We start from the raw sequence: 27,136 nt of genomic DNA, 5'->3' as shown, positions 1-27,136 counted from the left end.
TCACTATGTAGATAAATACAGTTTTAACCTTGAGAACAGCTTCAAACCATAAAAGAAACAGATAGCTACACGGCGAATTGACCGAAGATTTTTTTCTGCCGTTTCCAGATTTGTGTGGAAAGAAAATTGGAGCACAATCAAGCATTCTCTTGTAGCAGCAATGGATTTCCTGAATTTTGATGATCCTACAGGCCCAGCCCACCAAAAGAGTTCCGGAAATGAAATGCAGAACTCCGATGGATTCACACTTGGTGTGGGAGATGGAAACTTGCTAAATGAGGGAGAAAACTCAGGAATGATGCACCAAGATACATTTCCACTTATCGATGAAAGTGCTTTGAATCTTGATTTTGGCTCAAATAAGAATAGCCAGTCAACCGGTTCGAGTTCGGTACAGCAGACCCCACAACAGCAACAGCAGCACCAGCAGGCATCCCAGAGTGTGGCACCGCAGATGCAGGGTCAAGGCCAGAATATCATGGGTGGGAATTTGTCACAGAACCTGCAGAATACAGGAAATATGGCCTTATCATCCCAGAGTGGCATATCGTTGCCTATTTCAGACGATGGCAACTTCCAGACCCAACAGGGCACGCAGCTGCATTCAGGCCAGCCAAACCAACCAAGCATGCGAAACGAAACTGCCAGAAAGGCTCTCATGGCAAAGTTTATGTCGTTGACACCTGAACAGCGGCGTCGTTTTATTGAACGGCAAAGGCAGTATCGCCAGATGGTGATGCAGCAGAGGGCGGCACAGCAGCAGGCGGGGGGGTCAAAGCAGGAGGCTCCCGGAAATGTCCACGGGGCCAATATGCAACAGATGAATTTATCGCAGATAAATCAGCAGCAGAGGCAGCAGATGTTTCTTCAGCTGCAGCAGCAGCAGCAGCAGCAACAACAACAACAACAACAACAACAACAACAACAACAACAACAACAACAACAACAGCAACAACAGCAGCAGCATTTGCAGCAACAACAACTCCAGCAGCAGCATTTACAACAGCAACAGCAGCAGCATATGCAACAGCAAAGAAGAAAGAGCAGTGGCACAAGTGTTTCGTCTGCCCACATATCGCGTGCCGGGTCTCCGCCCCAGTTTGCACCCGGCCAAAATGTGTCCACGCCGAACTCTGTTGGTTCACCACAGGGCCTGGGCGGGGGACATTCGAGGTCCCAGTCACAGCCGCCGAACTCGCAGCACCAGTTTGGCCCACAGAACGTGCAGAAGTTCCTGGTGATCCTTAGCGAGTTCATGGCTAAGCGCGGCACGCCTCTACCGCAGAAAATCCCCGTGATCGGTGGCCGGCAGCTGAACTTGTTTTTGATGTATTTCATGGTTTCGAAGCTAGGCGGGTTTGTGCACGTTCTGAAGACGGGGAAGATCCAGTTTATCGCCGGGAAGTTGGGAATCGACCCGAAGAATAGGCAGCTTCTGTCCGAGTTCGTCCAGTTGTACCACAAGACGCTTTTCCCCTTCGAGCAGTTTGCCAGCACACCCGATGGAATGAGGCAGCTCGCGGTCAGGCGGCAGCAGCTGCAGAACCAGGCCGGAGTGTCCAGCATCAGCATGCCAAACACATCCAGCAACACTCCGAGAAGCAGCATCAGCACGCCTAAACCAAGCTCGAAAGCTCGCACAAGTGTGGGCTCGGAGGACCAGGGCCGGACTCCCCACCGTTCGCGCAAACGGAGCCAGGATTCTGGCCGGCAGGCAGACGGTAAGGCGGCCAAAAAGCCAAAAGCGTCCCGTGCAGGCACCCCACACGGTCTTCACGGCCGTCATCGTGCCCCGGATTTTGTCAGGAACTATGTCCCGCACAACAGACTCCTCGATAAGGTTGCAGGGTTCAACTTGGAGGCGCTGGAGTCGTACGGCAGCCAAGTCGACCACTTGAAGCCCGTGTTCTTGTACTTCCCAGAGTTGGGCAAGGTGAGCATCCACGCACTAACTATGGCGTTGGGGTCCAAGCTGGACGCCGAGATTAACGTCGCGTTGAACGTGTTGCTCATAGTCACTTCGGACCCATCCTTTGGACTACCCTTGGACGACTGCAAGGAGTTGCTTGACAACCTCTGCTACTTGGGCCAGGACATCGTGGATAGTCTCTGCAAGGGGGATATCCGCAGGAGGCTGAACGACTCGCTGGAGGAGGTTGATGAGGGACGGACGGAGGCCGATGGTGAGAAGCAGGGGTCGGTGATCGAGAAGACGTTTGCCAAGTACAAGGAGATGTTTGAAAACTCCATTGGCAATTCCACCACTAGGGAAATAACCGTCGACTCCTTCACGGGAGAGGAGTTGAAGTCCGAGTTCAAGGACGCAAATGGTGACATTATCGACGTGCACCATCAACCAGGCTGTGACAATGAAGCTTGTGCAACTGGGGTATCCGCATCCGCCGATGAAGGTCATAAGGATAATGCTAATGATGTGGAGGATGGCGAAAAAAGCGACACGAGCAGTGCCGCCAGTGATATTGACACTGAGGATAATAAGGAGAGCACCGGGGAGCATCCGAATCCCGCAGATGGCTGCCAAGATCATTTCGAGCGCGTAAACTTTGCACTACCATCGTATGTCGACTTGCTACATGAATGCAGAAATGAGGCCGAAGACTTCGAAAGAGGCGTGCACATCAAATCGTACCAGAACCGCCAGCTAATGCTGATCGAAGAGCTCAGTACGCTCTCGATGATTCTACGCAACATGTCGTTTATAAACGGCGGGCGTGTCTGCTACAACAATCTATACATGGCCACATGCAGCCACTTCCTTGACTATCTTTTTACCATGATCGAGTCTATCGGCACCCATCCGGATGCTTTTCTTCTGTCCAGGAAGCGGTTGTGCCTCATGAAAGACATCCTCATAATCTTTGCAAACATCTCGCATGCATTGGAGATCAGAAATGAACACGAGTTCGTTCTACTGATGGTACTTTGCTTTTCGTTCTGTGGGCAGTTGACCGAGTCTGATAAGGCTGATAACTTTTTGACCGCCAAGCTTGATCCCATCATTGATAAATACCAGCTACACTCTGTTGATGTGCTGTCAAAGATCCTCTGCGGATCTGCTAACAACCGCCTCGTTTTGAAGAATGTGATTGGCGGTGACATTCAGGACCCCGCTTTGGTTCAGTATCTCGAGAAGCTTTCCGGAACACAGAATCTTTGCGATGGCTCTCTCGCCAAAAAACTGTTTTCCTCCATGTTTTCGGTTATACCGCTCAATCTTCTTCATAGAGGTATCGAGCCATTCAATACGAGGTTGGCCAGCTGCCTCGAGGCTTTACTTGGCTGTATCTCGCTCATCCATGCAGTGCAGGAGTGTGAATTTACTACAAACGTTGCGCTGGACATCCTCTGCTCTCCAGAGGATATCGGTAACGGCACAGTTCATCTCTCCTTTATTTACGCGGCAATTTACGTCAACACAAACTTTGAGACCAAGATTCAGCACGCGTACATCTCATGTAAGTGCTCTGAGCTTGTTAACTTGCTGATGCGTACTGCCATTGACTACTGCAAAGATAAAGATACGTTGCAAGTGGACATGGGAAGGCTGTCGCATCTACAGGGACTTTTTGCAAACGACAATAATCTTATTGGTGTTTTAATCACCCCTAATATACCGTCAGAAATTGCAGCCCAGGTTGTTGAGTCTACCAAGCTTATGGCGGAGTTAAAGAAGTTGTGTAAGGATTCTCGTTCGGCCAAACAAAAGCTGATTACCAGTGAGTAAGATGCCATCCATTTGCACCGTCTGTGCTTTTTTTTTTAAATGTTGTTCTTTTCTTGGTCTAGGCTTGTTCTTATTCTGTCTTTATTAATGCCCTTTTTGTACTATTAGTATGCTCTACCGAAAATATAAAATTATTAGCAAAGTGTCGTCCTCCTGTATACTTTATATATGCTTTTCAAAAAAGTCCACCACCTTACTTGCGGCAGAATGGCCGATGATCTTTGCCAAGTCCTCGATTGAAGTATGGCTCAACTCATAGAGACTCTTGATCTTACTCATGATCAAAGTGTAATTGACAGTATTGATTCCCGGAATGCTTTGTATAAGATCGATCGACATATCGTTGAAAAGAGATTCCTGATCAAAGAGTGGATTCAACCCTTTGCTGACAGCTTCTGTAACATCAGGCTCGTTCTGATTCAACTTAAGCTCCTTAAATAATTTGGCCGTTTCAAACGGTGAGCTCGTCCAGAGAATTCTCAAGCTTGGATAGGATGTGAGAAGAACCATAAGCTTAAGCTGCAAATCTCTTTGGACGTATGTGTTTTCGGCGTTTGTTGTTCGCATTAAAACTCCGTTCTTGAATGTTGTGAAAGGTTGCAAAGAAAAAGATTTGCCCTCTTCAAATTCAATTAAAAGTGTCGGTCTCTCATAGTAGCGAAACATTTGCTCGCACTGCTGATAAAGCCGACCGTTTTTTAAAGATCCTACAAGGTCTGGAAGTGATTTTCTCTCCACACAAATCTTGGGGCTCAATATGTAGTCACCAACTGTTAGCATGCAAGGTATCACCTCCAATCCAGATAAATGGCATAAAAATGGAAGGTGCGACCTAAACTCTCGCATGTCTACAATAACCTTAACCTTTGCAATAGCAGTCGTTCCACCACCTGCAATTCTAGTGTTTGTTTCAACTGGCGTTGAAAACTTGGATACCTCATCCTCATCGGTGGTGAAAACTTTTGGCATATTAGCTTTTTCTCTAATAAGCTTTGTAAAAGAATCCTTCTCGCATTTGATATCATTCAAATACCTCTGCTCCTCCACAGAGCCACCATAATACATAAAGTAGCATTTGGCCCTGTCAGACTTTCTTCGTTCAGCCTGATACTGCTCAATTTTTCTGATGAACAAAAGATTTGGCTCATACAAAATCACATTGGAGGGCATAAATTCCTCTAAAAGCAAGTCATCCGACTTACTGTTGTACTGCTCAATGATCAACTGGTTAGACCGATCAATATAGTCTAGATCAATAGCCCTCCATGATGCAGATTTACCATTTTCTTTCCCATCATCATTATCGTATTCATTTGATCCTAAGACCATCAGGTCATCATCTTCATCACTCTCTTCGCTGTCATTATTAGACACCATCTGCGTTTCAAGCTCTAAAATCATCTCCTCGTCAATTTTTCCGCTTTCGTCTCCACCCACATCTTTGTCAAGAAGCCGATCATGCTCGGCAATTATTGAACCACCTCTTGTTCTTCTCCTCTTGGAAGATGGCTGTCTTCCTCGAAGAAATGTCTTCGAAATATTCAGCTTATCTGCTGCATTGGCATTTTCAGCTGCGGCTGTACCTTCAACTTCACTATGCGTATCGTGGATCCTGGCATCTTCGTTAAGATCACGTTGGATCTTTATATTTCTCGTCTGAGGTCCCCTCTTCTCCTGGATATACCTTTTCAACTGATTTATCATGTATTTCCTGCCGCTGTAAATTTTTTGGCCACCTGGAAGTGTGTAATCTTTGCATGTAGATAAGTAATATCTTAACTGACGACATGTATGATAGCTGTAACACATAATCAACGTTGGTCCATCGTTGCTGGAATCATGGACCATCTTCTCCCGATTGATATCTTCCAAAATGATAGAGAGTTGATCCCATTTTGGCTGTTCCTCAAGCAAGTATGTGCTTTCCTCGTTATGCTTGTCAGAATCCTTGATTTTATCAAAAATTCTTGCTTTCGCACACGCAATCATGGCCATGCTTTCATCAAGCATTAACCATGTGGCCATCGCCTTGTTATTTCGTGTGATTGTCGGTTTATTTGCCTCAACAATCCCATTAAGTTCCCCATAAAACTCAACACAGTCCCTCTCCAATAGGTGTTTCAGCAACATTTTCAAAGTTTCTAGATCAAATACAATCTGTCGAGTCGTGAGCGAGATTCTGTGCCAAACAGGTTCAAGACCCATATGAATACGTTGAACAAAGTTATTGTCAAGTGCATTATCTATCGTCCAGTAATCAGAAGCGACGTCAGGGTTGTTTCTGCGAAGTTCCCCTATAAGGGCCTCTATGCAAGACATTAAAGCATTTTGAATCTTTTCGGTGTATGAAGTGAGTTTCACTCGAACCTCGGTGACGGTATTATCACTTCTCTTGCGGGATCTGAGAGATCGAGTCACGTCTATGTGAAATCTGGGCCAAAGAAGTGCCTTCTGCAGCTTCAAAAACTTAAGCTCGGTGTATAACGGCTGAAATCCAATACTGAGTCTCTCTGGATCCTCGGAAAATGCTTTTACAAAGCCCCACTTATTTTTCCGCCGGTAGAGATTTACAACAAATCTGTCATTCGAATATTCCCGAACGTTTTCGGCATGAAGTAAAACTATTCCAGTAACTGATCCTGGATCAACAACTTCAGCCAATAAATCCGTCACCAAAACTCTATTCGAAAGAGATATTATTCCTCCTCTTTCATAAGTAGCCCTTCTTTTATCTACAGTCGTGCCCTCGCCGGCCCCAATCACAGTAAATTGCACATTTTCATTTCCATCAACACTATCTTCGTTCATCCATGATAGTTCCATCAGGTCCTCCCCGATTCGAAAGTTTTCATATTCCGATGCATTTATAAGAAATATGAGCGATTTTTTGCGTTTTTTAGTGCCAGACGTGGATATTCCAAGGATCTGAAGAAGGTTTGCCACTATTTTCTCGATTCCTAATCCTCTACCCAGTATTACTAAAGCATCTTGAGAAATTAGCTGCCGTACAATCTCTTGTTGATATTTAAGATTCAAGGATGTCGCTGCCTGAATTGGTTCCAGATTTAGGTTCTGGGTTGTTCCTTCCTGTGTGGTATATTCTTCAATGGTATGCTCTTTACTGGACACACCATTATTGCTTGGATTTTGACTGTTTGTCTTTCGAACATTTGATTCATCATCGTTGAACACTTCTGATGGGTTGTCGTCCGGCACAAAAAGAGACTCAGACATCTCCTAGATATCACATCAAACCTTAACTGAAATTGGTTGGGTGAATTTGCCGAGGATGATGTGTTGGAAATAGTCATATATTATAATATTTATGTTGCTGTGTTATTTAAATATGAGACAATATTGCATCTGTACACCTTTTTTAGCAATAGGATTTCGAGCATTGAAGAATTCAATTCAATTTAGTGCAATTCTTTAGGCTTAATTATTCGTTATACGTGGAAGCATTAACGGAGGGAAAGAGTTAAGAGATAGCTTAGGTATATTTCAAGATGATTGTAGTTAGGTTTTAGCATATCTTTTTTGAGGCTACGTACATGTCATCTCAGCTTAATTAAACGAGGAGTAGATAAAATAGTCCAAATGACTGATTAAAACCTTTTATCTGATTTTTATTTTTAATTTTTTTTTTTGCCGTTATGCGCGCTAGTTGAGAAACGGTAATCTGACTGATTTTTCATTCAAATATTTTCAGGCAGCGGATTGGTAGTGCCAAAACCGGCCAAAAGAAGTGTGGCATCCAACTCTGAAGTGTGGAGTCAAGTCGAGAGCACATTTGTGGCCATCATCGCAAGAAATGGATGATTGAACAAAAGTGATTGAAAGCTGATTGATAAATAAAAAAGGGGACATTCATTTTCTGGTAAAAGCCATTTTGCCTTGTTTTCTTGGCCGAGTGAAAATCAGCGGCCCTTAACTTTTCACACCTTCCTCCATATTGTGTTTCAATCATAACGGAATAGATTTCTCGATCTTCCTTTTACTATATAAATTTTTTTTTTTTTCACCTTACGATAATAAAGGGGGGAAAAAAGCCGGAGATTCTAGATATTGAAGATTAACTATATCATTTACAAGAAGTACAGGTTCGAACATAAAACCAAAGAAAACGTGTCAAAATGTCTATGAAGATAACAGATAAAATTAACGCGCTCGATAAGGATGAGCCCTTCTTCTCGTTTGAGTTCTTCCCACCTAAGACGGAACATGGTATGCGAAACTTGTACGCACGTCTAGGAAGAATGTCTTTGATGGGACCACTTTTCGTGACAGTGACATGGGGTGCAGGTGGTACTACGGCTGAGAAGAGTGTGGACCTGGCAATCACGTGTCAGAAAGAGCTTGGGTTGACGACATGTTTGCACTTGACCTGCACGAACACAACGAAGAAGATCATAGATAAGGCTTTGGCATCTGCCAAGGCAGCCGGAATCCGGAACATTTTGGCCTTACGTGGGGATCCGTCGAGGACCAGCGAGGTGAACAAGCTCAGCAAGGAAGAGGCACCATTCCAGTATGCGGTGGACCTTGTGAAGTACATCCGTGAGCAGTATGGGGACTATTTCTGCATTGGAGTTGCCGGATACCCAGAGGGACACGCAGATGGGTTCTACGATGAGTCACAGGACCCACACAAGGACATGCCATTCCTCGTGGAGAAGATCAACGCTGGTGCAGACTTTGTTCTGACGCAGCTTTTCTTCGACGACCGCTCATTCATCAATTTCGATGCTCTTCTTCGGTCGCAGGCGGATCTCAAGAATAAGGAGATTCCGGTGATCCCAGGCCTCATGCCAATTAACAGTTACGATGTGTTCAAGAGGGCCACGAAGCTTGCACATGCGACGATTCCAGATTCGGTGCTCGGCCGGTTCTCGGAGGAGATTCAGTGCGATGATGACCGCGTGAAAGAAATCGGTGTGGATATTATGACAGAGATGATCGAGGACATTCACCAGAAGACATCCGTGCACACGCGCGGATTCCACTTCTACACGCTCAACTTGGAGAAGTCGATCGCCCAGATCGTCAACCGGTCCAGCTTGTTGAGCCAGGTGGTCGACAAGAAGGAGCGTGAGTTGGAAGAGTGTGTGAGCGACTCTTCGGATGATGAGATTGATGACAACGTGACCACTGCCAAGAGAGCAGCGTATATGAACCGGTTCAAACAGCCAACGAACCAGATCATCGTGGAAGACGGCAAGCACAAAGATTCTGCGGCCAAAACGTTGGCCAGCCGCCAAATCAAGCGGAGATCGTCGTCACAATTCCAAAAGATCATGTCGATCTCCTCGGGACACGGTGCCTTGGGCAAGGATGCCACCTGGGATGACCATCCGAACGGCCGTTTCGGAGATACCAGGTCGCCGGCCTTTGGTTCGTCAGGGTACGGACCTTACGGCCCATCCTTGCACGTGACACCAGAAAAGGCGTTTGAGCTCTGGGGCCAGCCGGAGACCATGGACGATGTGTCGAGCGTGTTCGTGAACTACCTAAGTAGGAAGGTGGACGCGATCCCCTGGAACGAGATGAGCATCAACCCGGAAACTGCACTCATCCAGGAGCCTTTGATTATCCTAAACCAGCACCATCGCTTCACCATGTCCTCTCAGCCCGCATGTAATTGTGCACAGTCCGCGGACAAGATTTTCGGATGGGGTCCTGCACACGGCTACGTGTACCAGAAGGCCTACGTGGAGATGTTTGTGAGCAAAGAAGACTGGAAGAAGAACATTCTTCCGAAGTTGAAGGGCAACCCTGACGTCTCGTACTACGTGGGAGACAGCAAGAGCTACTTCGACTCGAGTCTCAAGGCCAAGGACACAAACTGTGTGACCTGGGGTGTGTTCCCGGATAGGCAGATCGTCCAGACGACTGTCGTTAACGAGGATTCCTTCAAGGCATGGAAAGATGAGGGCTTCCAGATCTGGCGTGAGTGGATGATGCTCTATCCTGGCAACTCGCCCTCCGCCAACGTTCTCAAGGAGGTGCTAGATGGCTACTATTTGACCGCCATAGTCCACCATGATTATCCTGATGAGGATGCCCTATGGGACCTCTTGGTCGGCGACACCGAGTAAGCGGTATTTCTTTGCACTTGCTTTCTTTTCGAGTGTCTGCCGACTCCACGCCAGATGTGTCGCGAGTTCGACCCCGGGCACAGGCGTATTTTGCTTTTACTGCTTTTCAAATGGACTGTTTTCTGCACCAGGTGCCGATAAATTGCTGCTTGGTCACCTATTATATCTCCAGCACGGGTAAATAGCATACAGTGAACGTGAACATGATTTTTGGATATCCTGTTGCATCCTACTGCCTGAAACTTGCTACTTTTACTCAGTGCTCTGCTTGTGGTCAGGGGCCAGCTAATTCATGATATGTACAGATATCTAGATCTATATACATATATCTAGATCTATATACATATATATATAACTATACTCCTTCCTTATTATGTGTCTATTAGGCCGCAAAGCGTGCAATGCAGGTCTATTTGTGTATGTATCCCGTATATAATTCGACAAACATCCCCATTCACTTCTCCCCGTAATGTATCTCCTTCTTGAGCCGTACAAGCTCTCGCTCAAATAACTCGTAGTTCATGTAATCGAGTTCTCCCCCTAAGTATTTTGTATTTCGTGCCGACAGCTGTATACATCCAAACAGCGAAGACGTCAACCCGCCTTTTACCAGAAGCTTTGATCCCAATGGTACCGGGTAGAGTTGCCCGCTCCGGCGGAGAAATTGCAACGGCTCGGTCTCCATGCCGAAACACAAATTACCAAATGCATCCTGAAGCGTCAACTTAAACAGACGATGGTCAAACTTCTTAAGTCGCGACTCGTCCTCAAGCGCATCTTCATCCTCGTCCTCTCTCCCGACGTCCACAGCCCGCACGACTTTCGACGCGCCGGTGTTCTTCCTCTGCCTGTCGGCAAATGATGAGTTTACGTCGGTCAACTCCGTCAGCCGGTCGATATAGTTGATAATGGAAACACTGACATCCCGGATTCCCACAATCTGGAAAAGTATGTTTTGATTAATCCGCTGCATGCTCGTAGGCATCTCTTTGTTTGGATCTAGCTCATATGGAACAAGATAGTTTCTGTATCTCTGATCTGTGCCTTTGGTAAACGTTAATCTCGCACGATCTTTATAAATATCCTGGAATCTGAAATCTTTGCTGAGCAGATCTGGCATCATGCTACTTGGTTTCACTAAATGGGAAAGCACTTTGTCGTGGTCATGCAATAAATTAAACTTTTCTGATAACTGATTATGTCCATTCAGCACTTAATAGCGTTTCCAGTTCTTCTTTCTTAATCGTCTTGTCTTTTTTAACTGTCTTGTACCAAGGTGTTCCCCTCCAAGTTCACTTTATGATTTTTATTTCACAATACAGCAAAGTGACCCATCCGTTTTCTCCTGCTTTATCGTTCTTACATACTTAATGTATCTTATCTTTGCGTTTACGTTTGCGTTATATTTACAATGTACGGATGCTCACATCACAAACAGTACTGTGAAACCGCGTCACCCTATTTTCCGCACCAACCTTTTTTTTTCTTCTGCTTCCTCTTTCTCCTTCTCGTTTGGTGCGGATATGAGGCCAATTGGAAAGAGTTCAGTCTAATGAAACATGGAAAGACGATTAGAACGAGCAATAGTTTCCCCCATATTGGCCCGTAACAAATTTGATTATCACTTGAAGTGTTAAATCCCAAAGAACGTAAATTCAAGAATGCCGAAGTTAGAACAGTGGGAAATAAAGAAATACTGGCAGATATTCTGTGGCCTCAAGCCAGTCTCCAAAAAACTCAGCAAACAGAAACTTGAAACCGTTTTCCGCAACTCACATCTTGATGACAGTACGCTTGCCGAGGTGTGGAAGTTGGCAGATATCGATGAAGATGCACAATTGGATTTCGAGGAGTTTTGTATTGCCATGAGGCTTATATTTGATCTGGTTAATGGCAATATAAAGACCCACCAACAAATCTACCATCATGGTTAATTCCTGGATCCAAGGCTCAGATTCTCAAGCAAAGAGGAGACAATTCAGGATCAGGCTCGTCAAATCAGGTGGCTGACAGCGATGATAGTGATGAAGATTATCAATTGAGCGATGATTTTGATTGGTACATCTCACCAACGGATAAGAAAACGTACGAGTCTGTTTATGATGTTGCATGCGACAAGTTCGGCCGGGTGAAGTTTGATTCCTTAAAGGATCTATACAAGACACTCAACAATGTTCCACAGACGGATATTTCGTCTGCGTGGAATTTGGTGAATCCAAAACAGTCTAGAGCTGTGGATAAAGACCAGTGTATGGTTTACCTACATATATTAAACCAGAGATCGCATGGGCGGCGTGTTCCACGTTCTGTTCCCGCCTCTTTACGTGCAACATTTTCAAAAGAAACCCCTGACTACAACGTGGATTCTCACCAAGGGAACATTGGTGTGAGAAGCTCGAGTCAGAATTCGAATGCATTTGCATCTGGATACTTGGAAAAAAAGCATGGATCTGCCCAGGGACGTGTGAACACGCAGGAAGATGATTTTGATGAGACACACGATGAAAATTGGGAGCAGGTGAAGCTAGAGAGAGAATTGAAGAATCTCACGAGCCGGTTGGATAACATTGACAAGGAAAAAGAGCAGTCGAAGAGTGAAATAAGCATGCAGAAATACGAACTAGAGCAACTTCTAAAATACAAGCAGTCAATACTTGCTGCGGGACAGTCGCAGAGTGGCGTCGACATGCAGACTATTCAGGATAATATAGAATCAGTGGAGACCCAAGTGGCCCAGTTGAGGGATTTTTTGAAGAGTCAAAAGGAGCAATTATCGAGTTTACAGTCGCAGGTTAATGCGGCCAAGAGTTAAACATGTGCTCTTAGCTCGTTTCAACCGATTAGTTTGGTTTAGTCGGTCTGGTTGGTCCAGCTTAGTTGGTTTAGCTGGTCTAGTTTAGTTAGTTTAGTTTAGTTAGTGTAATTCAGTTCGCTCTACGTTTTTTATCCGCTTAGCCGGGAGCTAGCCCAGTTTAAATAGTTGAATCGGTGTTTGCTTATTCTTGGAATGATAAATATAAATAAATAAATAGACAAGAGGTTGCATGATATGCGTCGCTCATTTCTTACCTTTGTCGTCTTTCTTCTCCTCATCAATCTCTGGCTTTGGAAGCTTGAAGTCTGCTGGGGTGGTATCAATGCCATCACCAACTTGATCCCACACGGAGGATCCAACCTTGAAGTTTCTCCAAGCCTGCGTCATTTCTAAAGGCTCGTAAACCAGACGTTTCTTCTCGGCATCATAGCGGACCTCGGTGTATCCTGTGGTAGGGAAGTCCTTCCTCAATGGGTGGCCCTCAAAGCCATAGTCAGTCATGATTCTACGGAGATCCGGATGGCCTTCAAAGAAAATTCCATACATGTCATACGTCTCTCTCTCAAACCAGTTGCATCCTGGCCACACAGGGACAAGACTTGGAACTGGGCTCACCTCTGACGCGTATGTCTTAATACGGATACGCGAGTTGAACCGCACAGATAGAAGATCGTACATCACGTCAAATCTGTTATGTCTGGTAGGGTAATCTGCAGCGGTCACGTCCATACATGCTTTAAATTGCGATGAGGTGTGATCCCGTAAAAATGTTGCCACTTGTTTCAACGCAGATGGTGCCACATATAGGGTCAATTCGTCCTTCCAGACCGAGAACTGCTGGATGAATTTGGGCATGCAACCCATGATATATCTGCCGAATTTATGAAGTTCTGCTGTCTGCTCTTTGTATCTGTCCTTTGGATCCACAATTGGTTGGTTCACTTCGTGTATTTCTGCTCGGGGAAACTCACGTGGGTTCGGAAGATCCTCATACGTTGGATGTTGTTTTATCGACTCCACTGGTTTTGTCTCATGCTTAATCTCCACTGCCTTGTTCAATCTGATGCTACTATTGCAAAATGCTCTAGCAAAACTTTTATTTGAGGCCCCCCTAAAAGCTTGGGTCCCCAATCTCCTATAATACGATAACATTTCTGCTATCCTATATATGCTAATTGTGCAGCTTTTGATTAGTTTAGCACCCACCAATCAAATGTTGTTTGTGTTTATGATTATTCCAACTGTACGAGACTCGACTGACATTTTACATCCTCATTATTTTTCCCCTGTCCGTTTAATCCAACCTTTTTTTTCGGCCGCCTGTTCGCTGTTTCTCCAATAGCAAAATAATTAAATAGAATTGTTGCCGTCGCGTCAATCGGCTCTGTAAGGTTTTACTCTTCTTGCTTTTAAGTACATCATACTCTTTACTACCTATTTCATCCATTCACTACATTCATTTACTACATCCATTTAATTATTCATTCAAATATATTCTAATGTCTTTCATGTTTGCGTATTATAGTCAGTTATCATACCCATATCTCAATATATCATGTCGAATGGCCAAGCTCATAATATATCTGCCGGCAATCACAATCCAACTTTCTAATAGCACGCTTATCATCATCCAATGCACTTTCACATCCCAGAATTATGTCATCTCTAAATGGCATAATCTTATGAAGGGTAAACTTAGAAATTCCAATCAAGCATCTCAGCACCTTCTCCCTCGACTCCTCTGTCTTTGAAATATTGGTATCGTTCAAAATCTCCAACAATCTTGGGATGACAGTATAAATTTGTGCTTCCACTTCCTCCGGAAGCTCCTCAATACTCGTACGCAATATTTCTAGAGCAGCATCCAATATGATCATCTCATCATGCTTCAATGCCGACATAAGCACTGGCGTAAATTGCTTCAAGTGAGGATTGATAAGCTGTCTATTCAAGTGCTTGACAATGGCGGATATGGCCATCAAATCAGCCTTATCCTCACCGTTACTTGTCTCTTGAAATCTTTTGATAAGAAGAGGAAGAACATGGTCCGTAAACTTCTGCTTGTACAACTTTCTAATGTTAGCATTAACGGCAACCGATTTTCCAAATGCCCCAATTGGCCTAGTATAGCATTTGAAGCAGTTGGCATAATCGTCTTTATCTTCTAGTAAGATGTCAAAGCATCTAGGAATAAAATTTCTGAACTTCTTGTAGCTATTACTCTGACCATTTTGATTTTTGTCCAAGGCATCAACCATCCAGTCCACATATGTCTTGGTAAGGGAATCATCTCTCAACATCAATCCCTTTGTAACCCAGATATGAACCTCTAAAATATTTATAACGGCTGCCAAATCACTATTCTCGGTAAGGCCATTACCAATTTCCTCAAATTTAGATCTCAGATAAGTATCTTGCTCCCCTGTAAACCACTTATTTACAGTAACCGATATCAACTGCAAGCATGCCTGTCTTTCAGCAAGTTTTAGATGTTTGTCATCGAGTGCCGCAACTAATGAATCAACAAATTTAATCTTGTCAACAGGTAATTTCACATTTTCGTAGCTACAAGCAGAGCAAAATGCCAACAATACTGGCATAAGAATTGTGCCATTACCTTCACGAACATCAATCACTCTGTCAAATTCTCCTGAAACAAGGTGGTTCTTGTGATTATCTGAACCTTTATTTGCAAGTAATGAAAATGCATCATTAATGATTTGTTGATGTGTAGAAAGAGAGCACTTACCCACTATTTCCTTCACAGAACGGCTCACATATTCAACAGAAACAGCACTTCTATAAATGCATGATTGCTTATCAAAGCAAATGTTGTTGAATACTAGTGGTAAGAACGATGGCAAGAATTTGGTCAAGTAGTCTTCCGTGGAATCCTTGTACGAGAGTCCACTCAAGGCCTTTGATATTGTGAAAAGCAACAATTTGCAGTAACGTGAATTTTCCTTTGCGCTGGCCCCCTCCTTGATTTTCAAAATCAACTCCAACATATTCAAAAGTCGAATTATCACAGAATTTGCCACGAGCTTGTTGTCAGATAGCTTTAACAATGTGTCAAGAACTTCTTCTTTAGTCAATTTGGACTCAGTGGTAACCGTCGGAGTATATTCATCTCGTTTAGTGCCATCCGGTAGTAAAACCATCAATTTTGGAACAACGTACTCCAAGATTAGCATAGGATATATTTTGGAAATGGTGGATAGTGCTGCCAAAATCTGTGCAAATGTATTTTTGTTTGTATCATCGAGTAAAACATCTCCTAATGTTTGAACCATAAGTTGACGCTCTTCCTCCTGTAAAAATTGATTCAACTTGAAAAGTTTCACCGCTAACCTAACGGCAAGACACCTTAATTTCACTTCCACATTCGACGTAGAAAGCAACGAGCGGTTGATGATCATCATGATGTCATCCTTGAACTTGAAGAATTTGTTATTGGAGTCCACCACTGCCTTCGAATCATCATAGAGCCTGTAATATGCATCTAGCATAAAGGAAACGTTTGACAGAAGCATCCTCTCATCGTTGATATTCATATTTTCTGATCCGGTGGCACTCTTTGCCCGCTTAAAGAGCGACGACATCACCCTGTCGATAAGAAGATTAAATGTGTTTTCATTTGCACCACACATAATAGACATAATAATGGTTGATTGCTTCACTTTGGTGCTCTTTGGGTCCTCTAAAAACGGTTTCAACGAATCGTAGACCAAAATCAGATAGTCTCTGTAGCTACCACGAGTAGGGTCCTGGAACCGCTTGGACATAGATTCAAATATTTTTAAGGTAGTGGCAACTGGCCTCTCATCTATACTTTCAGCATTTCCGTAGTATTTGAGCATCTCACCGACAGTCTCTGCACTGGCCAACTCCTTGTGTAAAATTTCGTATTTCAACGAATTCCACAACGTCATCCAATATTCTTCAATGGTGGAAACATCATACTTTTCAATGCACTGTTTTATGGTTTGAAGTACATCCATTCGAACTGATGGTGTTGTAGATGTTAGTTTTTCCAAAAGAGTTGGAAAGGCATCCTTCGCATACAACGAATTACATGAGATACAATCACGAAGAGCTTGCCTAAGCTGATCACCGGTAACATCGTATGGATTGTTCTCTGGAGCCCTGAATGAAATAGGAAAGTAGCAAAAGAGGCAATCAAACAGATCCGACTCTTTGGCAGAAATATCGAAAGACTCGGAAATCTTTTTGTTAATTTTGAAAGACAGCATCAAATTTTTGGGGTCCTTTTCATTTGTGGTGACCTTGATAAAGGAATCTATAAAAATATCGTTCAAATTTGAAGAAAGGTATTCTGGATATTTGTCGAGCATGCAATTCAATGAAGAAAATGCTAGGTACCTAGCTGAAGCCAACTGTTCAGAAGGATCATACTTTTCATTTATCTGATTCAAATATATGGTTATGTCATTCTTATCAAGTCTGTCCATCTTTAGCAATGATATGATACCTAAAAGAGCATCTCTTGTGCAAACAATATCATCTAACTTGCTGCTGTAAAATGCTAGCAGAACTTTGATATCCTGGGGACCCAGTTTTTTGGAATTCAGTTCACCCAAAGTGCTTGATAGTAATAGCAATGACCTTCTTCTGATTGATTCCTCTTCATCAGTTAAAAAATCACCCAAGTTCTTAACCAAATCAAGTAATGACATCTTATCTTGCCCGATAAGCGTCACTATGGCAGTGATTGCCTTTAACGGCTCACTGGATTTTGGGTCTGATGAGACCATAAACTGATTTATATGTGATTTTACTTCAAGTGACATGGTGGCTAATTCCTGCTGTTAATTTTACCTGACAAAGCGTTCAAAATGCTGAAGAACGAGCCACTATTCAATTCATAGTAAAGTTCAGCGGTACAGAATTTTTCAAGTCAACACCCAGAGATAATGGGGGTAGGAGGCAAAATAGAGTTTACGTAAGAGAGCATGAAAAAGTTAAAACGGAGAATACTTTTGTATTCTGACGAGAAAATTTCCAGCACAAATATCGGAGAATATTAAAAAATAAAAAAAATAATAAGAGAAAAGTTACCCACAATCTGCGAGGCAGATGGGCCGGCCTATCATATGAAGTACAGATCAAATATCTAATATGTATTTGTTACAAATTTAAAGCCTTCACAAGAAAAAAACAAGAAAGAGAGAAAGTCAAAGAATGAAAATACGGAGAGTACTACACAAGTCTTGGTTAAGTTATGAAACACTCAATGTATTATTAAATGTATAGATGTGCATGAAAGCCTGTATTTCCTTTATGCGTGTATTATGTATGTGCACCTTAGCGATATATAATCAAAGAAACCAATTTCCCGATTCAGAGCGTCTCCTCATTAAGTCCCTGCTTTTTTTTTGCCTTTTTTTTTTAAACTATATTTTCGGAAGTTGGTTGTCTTTTCTCCAACAATGATGTCTTCCGAAGATTCACCTCAGTAAATTCAGTCTCACCCTTAAAATCTCCATTAAGATGGAGCTTTTTACTTTCCTGTTCCATCTCCTGGAAATTAAGCTTTGGCATACTGCTTGCAACCGAAACAACAGATCTATGTTCGACATAAGCCTTTGCATAAATGATATCAATTTCCTCCAATGCTCTACCAGCTGTTTCAGGATAGAAAAAGTAGATGAAGGGAACATAGGAAAAGTTAACTAATGCAAAGAAGAGGTAGCATCCCCACTTTGTCTGATTGATAAAGATGGGGGTGAACATCACGACAGCAAAGTTACAAAGCCAATTTGTGCATGTAGACACGGAGGTTGCAAATGTTCTGGTTCTCAAAGAGTTAATTTCTGGTGGATAAACCCATGGGAGAGGAAGGAGAGTAAAGGCAAAGAATGCAATGAATAAAAACAAGCCGAATGCCGCACCTTTGGCAGATTCTTCTGTATCCGGAATCAAACAAGCAAATGCAATAATGAAAGACACACCTTGTCCAATTGCACCAATAAAAAAGAGCGGTCTTCTTCCAAGTTTGTCAACCATAAAGAAAGATGGAATGGTAAAGAGTGCATAAACAGTGGAAAAAATACCACCAAGTGTTAATGACATTCTACGGCTCAAGCCAATGGTATTCTCAAATAAAATAGTGGAGTAGTAAATAGCGGCATTACAGCCAGTGAACTGTTGAAAAAATTGGCCGGAAGCACCAACAACCATTCTTTTGAAATATTGGTGCTTACCGCTGTTCCAAATTTCCTCAAGGGTAAGTTGTTTGCTATCAAATTTGTTGACTGCATCCCTGACAGCAGTGATCTCGGCAATAATTTCGTCATCGTCATATGGAAGTCCTTTGTTTTTTCCTAGAACATAGCAGGCTTCACTAATCTTTCCCTTGGAAACCAACCATCTTGGAGATTCTGGAAGTCCCATAATTCCAACAAGCAATGTTGCAGAGAATATGATCTGGATAGAGATCGGAAGACGCCATGAAACAGAACCTGAGGCATAAGAAAGACCAAAATCAATCCAGTAAGCAAGAAAAGTTCCAACTGCAACAAACGAACCTTCCAAATTGACAAGTCTTCCCCTCATCTCCGGCCGACTCAATTCTGATTGATACATTGGGATGGTTGCAGTATTGAACCCGTTTCCAACTCCGGTCACAACCCTTCCAATGATGAAATGACCCAAAGGCCAGTGTCCTTTAAATGGGAATATCGTAATAAATGTTCCTATTGTCAACACAAATGCACCAAAAAGCATCATTGGCCTTCTTCCATGCTTTTCACCGGCCCAGAGTGCAGTTAAAGCACCAAAAAAGCATCCAAGCTCATAGCAGGATGTTACAGTACCCTGAATAACTGTAGCATGACGACTAGTTCCCTTAACTGCTGGAAATGTGTTCATATAGTCTGCATTAGATAGAATTCCGCTCATAAGTCCCTGATCGTATCCAAAAAGAGAAAAGCCAACAACACAAATGAAGGTGATCAACACTCTGAGCTTTCTTCCTTCTAATCCCCAACAGCAGTGTCTGTCCTTTAAACTGCACTTGACATCTTGCAGTTCAGTAATTTCTAGTGAAATATCCAAACTAGAAGAATCGGAGTGTGATGATTCAATATTCGTTGAAGTCGATTCACTTCCAGAAGATGAGTTCATAATTGTGGAATCAATTTTTTTTGGATCCCTTTCACCGACTATTTTCTTTTGTAAAGTGGTATCATTGGGTCTAGTGTCTCTTTTGATATAATCTGGCATTTTTCTTTCTGATGATTCCTTCTGGTCGTTGAATTTTTATTCTTCTTCTTTTTAAAAATAATTGTACACTCTGCCAAAAGAAATATTTCACATTTAATGAGATATGTTCCCTTTATATATATGTGTATACTTGTTTCAACTAGAATGAATGAAACTATTTATCGTTTGCTTAATCGGTGGCTGCAACCAGTATGTGTGACAAAATTGTGCCAGTGTTAGGTAACCATAGTGCGGTAAAACAATAGCAGAGTTCATATTTAGCTGACAATGTAGTAATTACGCCCTTTCTGAAGGAAGAATTCGAATCTCAGACAATATAGCCGGATACTGCCAAAGAGAATATATAATATGTCGAACAATGCTTTCAAGTAAGATCCCTTTACAATCAGATCCCATGATTCCCTAACAATAAAAAATCTTGGCTACTTTTTTGGAACGTAATTTCCACCCGACCTGACGTCATCATTATATCAACAAACTGTAAAGAATAAAAACTTTTATTTTTTCCCCTTCCCTATATTTTTTCGGCCAAACACTACATTTATTTCCTTGAATCTTTCCCGGCCTTTAACCTGTATCGCTTCTTATTCAATTTTCAATCTGCTATCCAGTTTCATTCACCGAAATAATAAATTCAGCGATGGCCAACGTTTCTTTCTTTTAAATTTGGAAAAGGAATGCATTACTAATTATACGGCTGTATTTAGTTGCTACATTGGAACCCTAAAGTTGCTCGTAAAGTCATTTTATTGTATCAAAACAAGCGTGGACTTAAAAATATTTCTGTTAAAGAATATCGTTATTACGCAACGGAAATACAAATTGGCGCTCTGCACTGAAATGATATCTGAAGTAAAACTTTAGAACGGTTTTCAAATCTCTAACTAGAATTATTAAAAGTTATAAACTTTATTTAGTGAACACAGAAATCAGCAATTCAGAAGTGATGACTATGTACTTTAGGCTTTGTAGATACCAGATCCCAGATCTCAGGGTCTACAGCATCAGTGACTAACTCATCGTCGGGTCAATTAAGCTCCGCACTTTTTAAGTTTGAGTAATAGCATTACATACACACCATATTTATTTTGTGACAACCTCCTTAAATATCTTCTCATAACCCCTCGAATCTTCTAATACTAGGATTGCCGTTCTTCTTGGCCTTTTTATTTTTGCTTTTAGTTTTTTTGTCCGTCTCTAAAGCTCTTTTGTTGTCCTTTTGAACCTCTTCTTCATTGTCACTAGAAGAACCATTTTCCGATTCCTCATCACTACCTGTATTATTAAACTCTGAATCCGAGTCGCCGTCTAGATTCTCCTCCTCACTTGAATCTGGATCGTCATATTTATTAGTCCATATTTTCAACTTGTCCATTCCGAATGTAACCAAGCGATACTCATAGTCAAGATCCAAGCCATCCACATCATCGGTTCCATCATTACTGTGGTTCCTGAAATCAATAACTTGGCCATTTTCCACATCCAATTTAACTGCTTTTCCGTCGGAAAGACCGGCATAAGCAAATCTAGAAGCAGAATCCATTGCACTGATAACAGACTGCACAGATTCGTTCTTATTTATGTTTATCCTCGAGATTTGATCTTCAAACTCATTCAGATACGGCTTCCATAATGTTACTATTCCACCCGCCATTCCTCCCAATAGTGTTTTTTGTGTCTCTTGATCTGCCCAGCACGAGGAAAATAACTCGTCATCTTGTTGCTCACTTTTGTGTAGAACCTTTTCCTTTCTGATATCCCAGTTTGCTACTGTCATTGATCCAACACTCACAAATTTATAGTCCGACTTGGGAATGCAACTGTTGATACAGTTCACTGTATCATCGTGCACTTTTGCTATGTGATAAATCTTCTTCATACTTTTTGTGTCGTAGCATGTTATATCACCGCCCTCATCACCAACAACAAGAAAGTTCTTGTTTGGAACAGTGAGAATTCTTGTTATTGCCGATGAACCCTCCTCTATTGAAGTTTCACCAATTGCCTTAGCCGTCTCCACATCTGTTTTCTTTAATATACCATCATGGCCGGCTGTATAAATGTGCTTTCCTTCATAATCGAATTTTATATCCCTGCAGCTCTTTTTATGTTGATTGGCCTTCCAGCAGACCTGAACATCGTCATTAATTACGTCATCCAGGTCTACTTCTTCACCGTAGACACCAATCGATGTCCAAGGAGGTAATTCCTCTTCTGCACCTGAAGAAACAGGCTCTTTTTGCTGAACAATTGCATTCTCCAACTTGTTAGCATCATACTTCATAAGTCTCAAGTAGCCTTTGGCAGTTCCTGTTGCAAATATGTTTGCTGATGGATGGAATGCTGCGGCAAATAGCGGATCGCTAATAGAGTGGCTTATCTCTAATATGGGATAAGCCGATGATCTATGTGCTTTCTCGATACCCTTTTTCTTTGATTTCTTGCCCATTCTTTCTATGTAAAAGCTTTCTTGTGGCCCGTATCACTGTGATCCTTAACTTTATCGTTTTGAGTTCATAAGCATCCAAAGTCAAAGCATGGAACTCTTGACCCTCCCAGGATTGAATATTTTTCAACCTGAAAAAATTTCAGGAATTTCTTTCTTCGATCTTCTTGGCTTTGTGCCGATAGAAAGATTAGATAGCCGCGCGATAACCATCTACTATAATTTTATCAAAAACATACTTTCATTAATAACTGCATTTGGACTATTGATACTATCATTTAGCTGCAAATTAATATGATTGCTTCAAACACTACGATAACGGTTTTATGGTGGCTAAAACATAGCAATTCTTTACTGCTTTTTGCATTAAATTTTTGCTACCATGGTATTGGTTATACATACTCCAACATATATGTTCATTACATCGCTATCTTACATTCATGCTTCGCCAACTTTTATAGTTCATTTATTTCACTCCTATATTTGTAGAATTAAAAAAGCAAGAAAGGTTTTAATTTCTAATACTACTCAATGGTTTAACTTGTGCAATAGTAAGCACATTTCTTCATGAAACAAGTTGTAACTATAACATATGTGCTACAAGTGAATCACGTACATAAACACAGATGATTGAATTTGGTATGAAAAACAACCTGGGATGAGGTGAGAGAAAAAAGGATTGAGCAAAAAGAAAAAAAATTTTGGTCGAAGGAGTCAAATCAAGTAGAAAGAAAGAAAAAAATAAAGCATTTGACTTAGAACAGAAAAAGATAGTCTGATAACGACTAATAAAAACTGAGATGTGAATTATCAGTCAATTTGGAGTGCATACACTTTAGATCATAGATGGCCCACCAAAAGACTAGAGTTAAATGCAGGATTTTTTGAAATTTCGAAAAAGAAAATGGATTAAAATAAATCAGTGCAGCTTGCTTAGCTTTACATTCTCGAAAATGATAAACAGAGCCGACGCCCAGATTAAGTAAATGGCGAGAAACTAAAGAGGGGGAAAGGTAGTATTAATAATACCCACTTAGAGTAACAAGCATTTTCTCTTCTTCTCCTTCTTCTCTTTAGTCTGAAGAGCAGCCCTGGTGGCAGTCTCAAACACTTCCCTCACACCCTGGTTAAGCTTAGCGGAGCATTCCATGTAAGTCAATGCTTTGATCTTCTCGGCAACCGCCTGACCCTCGGCTGTAGAAACAGGTTTCTGTCCCAACTTTGCCAATTGCTGGTTAGTCTTTGGATCATTTCTAAGATCTATCTTGCAACCAACGAGGATGATAGGAACACCCTGGCAGAAGTGTAGCACTTCGGAAATCCACTTCTCCTCAACATTCTCCAACGTATCTGGAGCACTGACGGCGAAACAGATCAAAATCACGTTGGAATCTGGATAAGATAGTGGACGTAATCTATCGTAATCCTCCTGACCAGCAGTATCCCATAAGGCCAACTCGATTCTTCTGCCATCGACCTCAACATCCGCAACATAATTCTCAAACACGGTTGGAACATAAAGTTCTGGGAATGCACCTTTTGAAAATACGATCAACAAACAGGTTTTTCCACATGCACCATCACCGACAATAACCAATTTCTTTCTAATCTTTGGCATAGGAGCTCCGACACCTGACATTTTGGATTATTAATATATTTTAGTTGGCTATTAAACTTCCCTAGAAGGATATAAACCTGCTATGATCTATCTGTGAAGCTATCAAACAGTGTAACTTTTTGGAGTTCTTTTCCCTTGGGTATCCTCCTTTTTGTTATTTCCACCCTTATCAAAGTTATTTGACTTAATTAACTTTGATTTGATATGAGCACTATAAATTTTCAAGCGTTAATTCTGTCGTAGATTCAACCGCTTGACAATTAAAAGATAATTGTATCTCCTAATGTATATATATACTGTTTTTCTTGATACTTTTGATCTAGTAAAGAATATGTAGTGACAAAGAAACAAGATCAGCAGGCAGGCGGTACATGGAAAAAATAAATGAAGAAAAAAAAATGGTAAAAAAACTTATGCGAAGAAAAAAGGAGAATAAAAATAAATATTAAGACCAAAACTATGAAAATCGAAAATGATGGCTGAAAAAAAATGAAGGGAGAGCATGAGGGAATCCAGACTTTTGGAGGTTATTCAATCACATCATCCAAAATAAGATATATGGGCCTATCGATAAATTAGCCACGAAGATACAGAAAATTCGCTATTAATATAGCTTTAAATTAACCCTCAAAAACACACTACAGCTATATATATCTTTCTTCTTTTAGGTTTTAACTTCTCCTTTCTAATTTGCTATTTATAAAAACACCCGCACGAAATGTATACAAAAGGCTCCGAGCCCCATTCAGTCACGTGATTTAATAATCCAACTTTTTAATATTCAGCTGGATCAAGTCCAGAAATGTAGGATTTTCACTTGATAATTCAACGGAAATTTCTATAATGACTTCAAGAAACTTGTAATACAATTTGAATTGGAGTATGAAGTTTCTATTGGGTGTATAATATGGGTAAATCCCTTCCTAAACAAATCGGAATTATAAACCTAATATCCGAAATTCCGTGAATTAGATAAGACATTATCCAATTTAAAACGTTTTTATTTGATTCATACTCAGAAAATACTTAACATCATAATGTTATAATTTGAGAATACCTGAATTTATTCTATATCTTTTAACTTAAATGAATATCTTATCTTGATACGGTCTCATTGGGAATCATTTTTTAAACCTTTTTTTTTCTAGATGTTCTAAAAATAGAACGAAATATACATTCTTTTCTAGAAATGGCGCACTTTCAGCATTAAAATTTGCATAAATTTATGAATTAACCCAGCCAGTCAGCGTATTAAGTATACATTAACACTGTCACGATTGAAATTAGAGAAACCTGAAGAAAAAGCACGTAAATACATACAAAGAAAACATGGTCGCACCACATCGAGTAAAAACGGTCACAGCAAAAAAAAAAAAAAAAAAAAAATTCCGCGAATCCCCAGTCTGTATTAGGAAACAGGAAAACATATGGGAAAGGCACGGAAACGGTTTAAGCGAAGTGGAAAATGTGACCTATGCTTAATAGCAACATTGCAAGTTGGAAACGCCCCGTAACAAATCAACAATTGACTTTATCATCAATATTAGTTTGTGTTGATCTGGGTAGGCACGTATAACTAATTTTGTTAACATTAAGAAATCATTTTTTCAGCATCACCTTAACGCTTCAGCAACCGTTTTTTTTTTCACGTCATTGTATAAAAATACTGCATTCCTGTACGAGTGCTTTAACACTCTTGCGTTTGACAGGACCTTAAATAAAGGTGCCATAAAAATTTATGAATGGGAACAGTCAATTATACAGCCGAGAATATACTGCGGGCAATTGTGCCAAGCCTATTGGCAAGAAGACATCTCGATTGGATTTAATTGACAACACTCAGCTCACATCATTCCCGCTAGCTCATCCAATAGGAGAAGAGGATGAGAGCTTGGTTGCCGGGGGAGAGTACGAAAGCCCATTCACGTCAGACCGCACAATTACAGACAAGGAGAATCGATGCCAGGCAAAAGGAGGAACCACAGTTGGAAAATCAAAATGGAATAGTTGCCGTATGGCACAACGAAACTCAAGGAAAAGACCACTAGAGGAAGTGAATGAAAGTGAACCATTGGTGTTAGTGGAGGATTATATTGAGGATGCAGAGAGTATCTTCAAGAACTTAGAGCCTCAAAATGAATGCTTGTCAAATACGAGAAGCAGGACATATGCTCACAAATGCCGTAAACGGATATCAGTTCTTGACTTTAAAGAATCGATGAAGCAGGAAAGTACCGGCTGCTCTACGCGGAGAGCAATACCAGAGCCGTCCTTTATGTCAGGAAATCAGAATTTTAGTGCACATGGTGGAAGTTCAAGCGATAATTCTAAGCGTGCAAGTCTGAGTATGTACTCCCTTGAGCTCAAGCACAAACCCTCAGCTTTTTCGACCATATCAACACTGTCTTCTGTAACTTCAGGACATGATGACACAGAGCCATATGTTAGGGAAATCATAGAGGAGCAACCTTCAGTGGCAAGAGAGAGTGGACGGTTAAAATACTGTGTGATTTGTGATAGACCACTTTATGAAACTAGCAGTTTGATACCGGCTAACCGGAATTTCAAGGAACTCGTGTGCTCCGACTGCTTTGAGGAGTACGAGAACATTTGGGGATCATTAAAGGCGATGTATTCCCAGGAGGAGGAAGAAGAGGAAAGAAAATGTGGGGAGAAAGAAGAAAAGGAAATGCAAAGCACAGATAATGCCACAGATTACTCAGTGAACTCTTCAGAGGCTGAAACAGAATGCAGCTGCTTTGCAAACGATACTACACTTCAGGGAACGGAATGTGAAACACAAAATACGGCCATATTGGATACATACTCAGCAAGCAATAACCAACACAGTAATCTGCTAACAGATTGCACATTTTCGAGCAAGTACACGGCCTCAGAATGTTCCGTATCCAGAATGTCGTCCGATACTTACAAAAATGGTCTGCTGGAACGAACAATCCACAAGTTGAAGATGATCAAGAAACGTGACGATTCGATTAGAAGCAGGCTTCTCAGACACAAGAGATCGACTCTATCAACATGGATTATGGGAGACAGGGATCGCAGGGATAACAGGCCAACGAAGAAACGGGCATCGACGAGGTCGATGGGTAAATTTAATATGCATACTTATAGAGAAAACCAGAGCGCTTAATAATTTAATAAGAAGATA

The 27,136-nt window shown here is 41.6% G+C and overlaps 11 protein-coding genes across 11 annotated transcripts; 4 read left to right on the top strand and 7 right to left on the bottom strand.

Annotated features, from left to right (window-relative positions):
* Window positions 1–160: 160 nt before the first annotated feature.
* Window positions 161–3,745, top strand: BRETT_001892 (uncharacterized protein; the record flags this gene model as incomplete). Its single annotated transcript, XM_041280431.1, has 1 exon — window positions 161–3,745. One exon carries the CDS (start codon window positions 161–163, stop codon window positions 3,743–3,745), a length of 3,585 nt encoding a protein of 1,194 aa, XP_041135314.1.
* Window positions 3,746–3,907: 162 nt separating this feature from the next.
* On the bottom strand, window positions 3,908–6,979 carry BRETT_001891 (uncharacterized protein; the record flags this gene model as incomplete). The annotated part of the gene is made up of 1 exon (XM_041280430.1): window positions 3,908–6,979. The coding sequence occupies one exon, from the start codon at window positions 6,977–6,979 to the stop codon at window positions 3,908–3,910; it is 3,072 nt and encodes a 1,023-aa protein (XP_041135313.1).
* Window positions 6,980–7,878: 899 nt separating this feature from the next.
* BRETT_001890 (uncharacterized protein) lies at window positions 7,879–9,840 on the top strand (the record flags this gene model as incomplete). Its single annotated transcript, XM_041280429.1, has 1 exon — window positions 7,879–9,840. One exon carries the CDS (start codon window positions 7,879–7,881, stop codon window positions 9,838–9,840), a length of 1,962 nt encoding a protein of 653 aa, XP_041135312.1.
* Window positions 9,841–10,294: 454 nt separating this feature from the next.
* BRETT_001889 (uncharacterized protein) lies at window positions 10,295–10,960 on the bottom strand (the record flags this gene model as incomplete). The annotated part of the gene is made up of 1 exon (XM_041280428.1): window positions 10,295–10,960. One exon carries the CDS (start codon window positions 10,958–10,960, stop codon window positions 10,295–10,297), a length of 666 nt encoding a protein of 221 aa, XP_041135311.1.
* A 541-nt stretch (window positions 10,961–11,501) lies between these two features.
* Window positions 11,502–12,652, top strand: BRETT_001888 (uncharacterized protein; the record flags this gene model as incomplete). Its single annotated transcript, XM_041280427.1, has 2 exons — window positions 11,502–11,726; window positions 11,789–12,652. The coding sequence occupies 2 exons, from the start codon at window positions 11,502–11,504 to the stop codon at window positions 12,650–12,652; spliced, it is 1,089 nt and encodes a 362-aa protein (XP_041135310.1).
* Window positions 12,653–12,898: 246 nt separating this feature from the next.
* Window positions 12,899–13,807, bottom strand: ALI1 (Putative NADH-ubiquinone oxidoreductase 30.4 kDa subunit, mitochondrial; the record flags this gene model as incomplete). The annotated part of the gene is made up of 1 exon (XM_041280426.1): window positions 12,899–13,807. One exon carries the CDS (start codon window positions 13,805–13,807, stop codon window positions 12,899–12,901), a length of 909 nt encoding a protein of 302 aa, XP_041135309.1.
* A 401-nt stretch (window positions 13,808–14,208) lies between these two features.
* BRETT_001886 (uncharacterized protein) lies at window positions 14,209–17,466 on the bottom strand (the record flags this gene model as incomplete). Its single annotated transcript, XM_041280425.1, has 1 exon — window positions 14,209–17,466. The coding sequence occupies one exon, from the start codon at window positions 17,464–17,466 to the stop codon at window positions 14,209–14,211; it is 3,258 nt and encodes a 1,085-aa protein (XP_041135308.1).
* Window positions 17,467–18,064: 598 nt separating this feature from the next.
* BRETT_001885 (uncharacterized protein) lies at window positions 18,065–19,900 on the bottom strand (the record flags this gene model as incomplete). Its single annotated transcript, XM_041280424.1, has 1 exon — window positions 18,065–19,900. The coding sequence occupies one exon, from the start codon at window positions 19,898–19,900 to the stop codon at window positions 18,065–18,067; it is 1,836 nt and encodes a 611-aa protein (XP_041135307.1).
* Window positions 19,901–21,014: 1,114 nt separating this feature from the next.
* Window positions 21,015–22,349, bottom strand: BRETT_001884 (uncharacterized protein; the record flags this gene model as incomplete). The annotated part of the gene is made up of 1 exon (XM_041280423.1): window positions 21,015–22,349. The coding sequence occupies one exon, from the start codon at window positions 22,347–22,349 to the stop codon at window positions 21,015–21,017; it is 1,335 nt and encodes a 444-aa protein (XP_041135306.1).
* Window positions 22,350–23,379: 1,030 nt separating this feature from the next.
* RHO1 (GTP-binding protein Rho1) lies at window positions 23,380–23,985 on the bottom strand (the record flags this gene model as incomplete). The annotated part of the gene is made up of 1 exon (XM_041280422.1): window positions 23,380–23,985. One exon carries the CDS (start codon window positions 23,983–23,985, stop codon window positions 23,380–23,382), a length of 606 nt encoding a protein of 201 aa, XP_041135305.1.
* A 1,717-nt stretch (window positions 23,986–25,702) lies between these two features.
* On the top strand, window positions 25,703–27,118 carry BRETT_001882 (uncharacterized protein; the record flags this gene model as incomplete). The annotated part of the gene is made up of 1 exon (XM_041280421.1): window positions 25,703–27,118. One exon carries the CDS (start codon window positions 25,703–25,705, stop codon window positions 27,116–27,118), a length of 1,416 nt encoding a protein of 471 aa, XP_041135304.1.
* Between the last annotated feature and the right edge of the window lie 18 nt (window positions 27,119–27,136).

The sequence above is a fragment of the Brettanomyces bruxellensis genome, chromosome 4 (assembly GCF_011074885.1).
Source record: "Brettanomyces bruxellensis chromosome 4, complete sequence".
NCBI lineage: Eukaryota > Fungi > Ascomycota > Pichiomycetes > Pichiales > Pichiaceae > Brettanomyces > Brettanomyces bruxellensis.
Note: the sequence above shows the minus strand (reverse complement) of the source record. Positions and strands in the feature narration are given on the sequence as shown.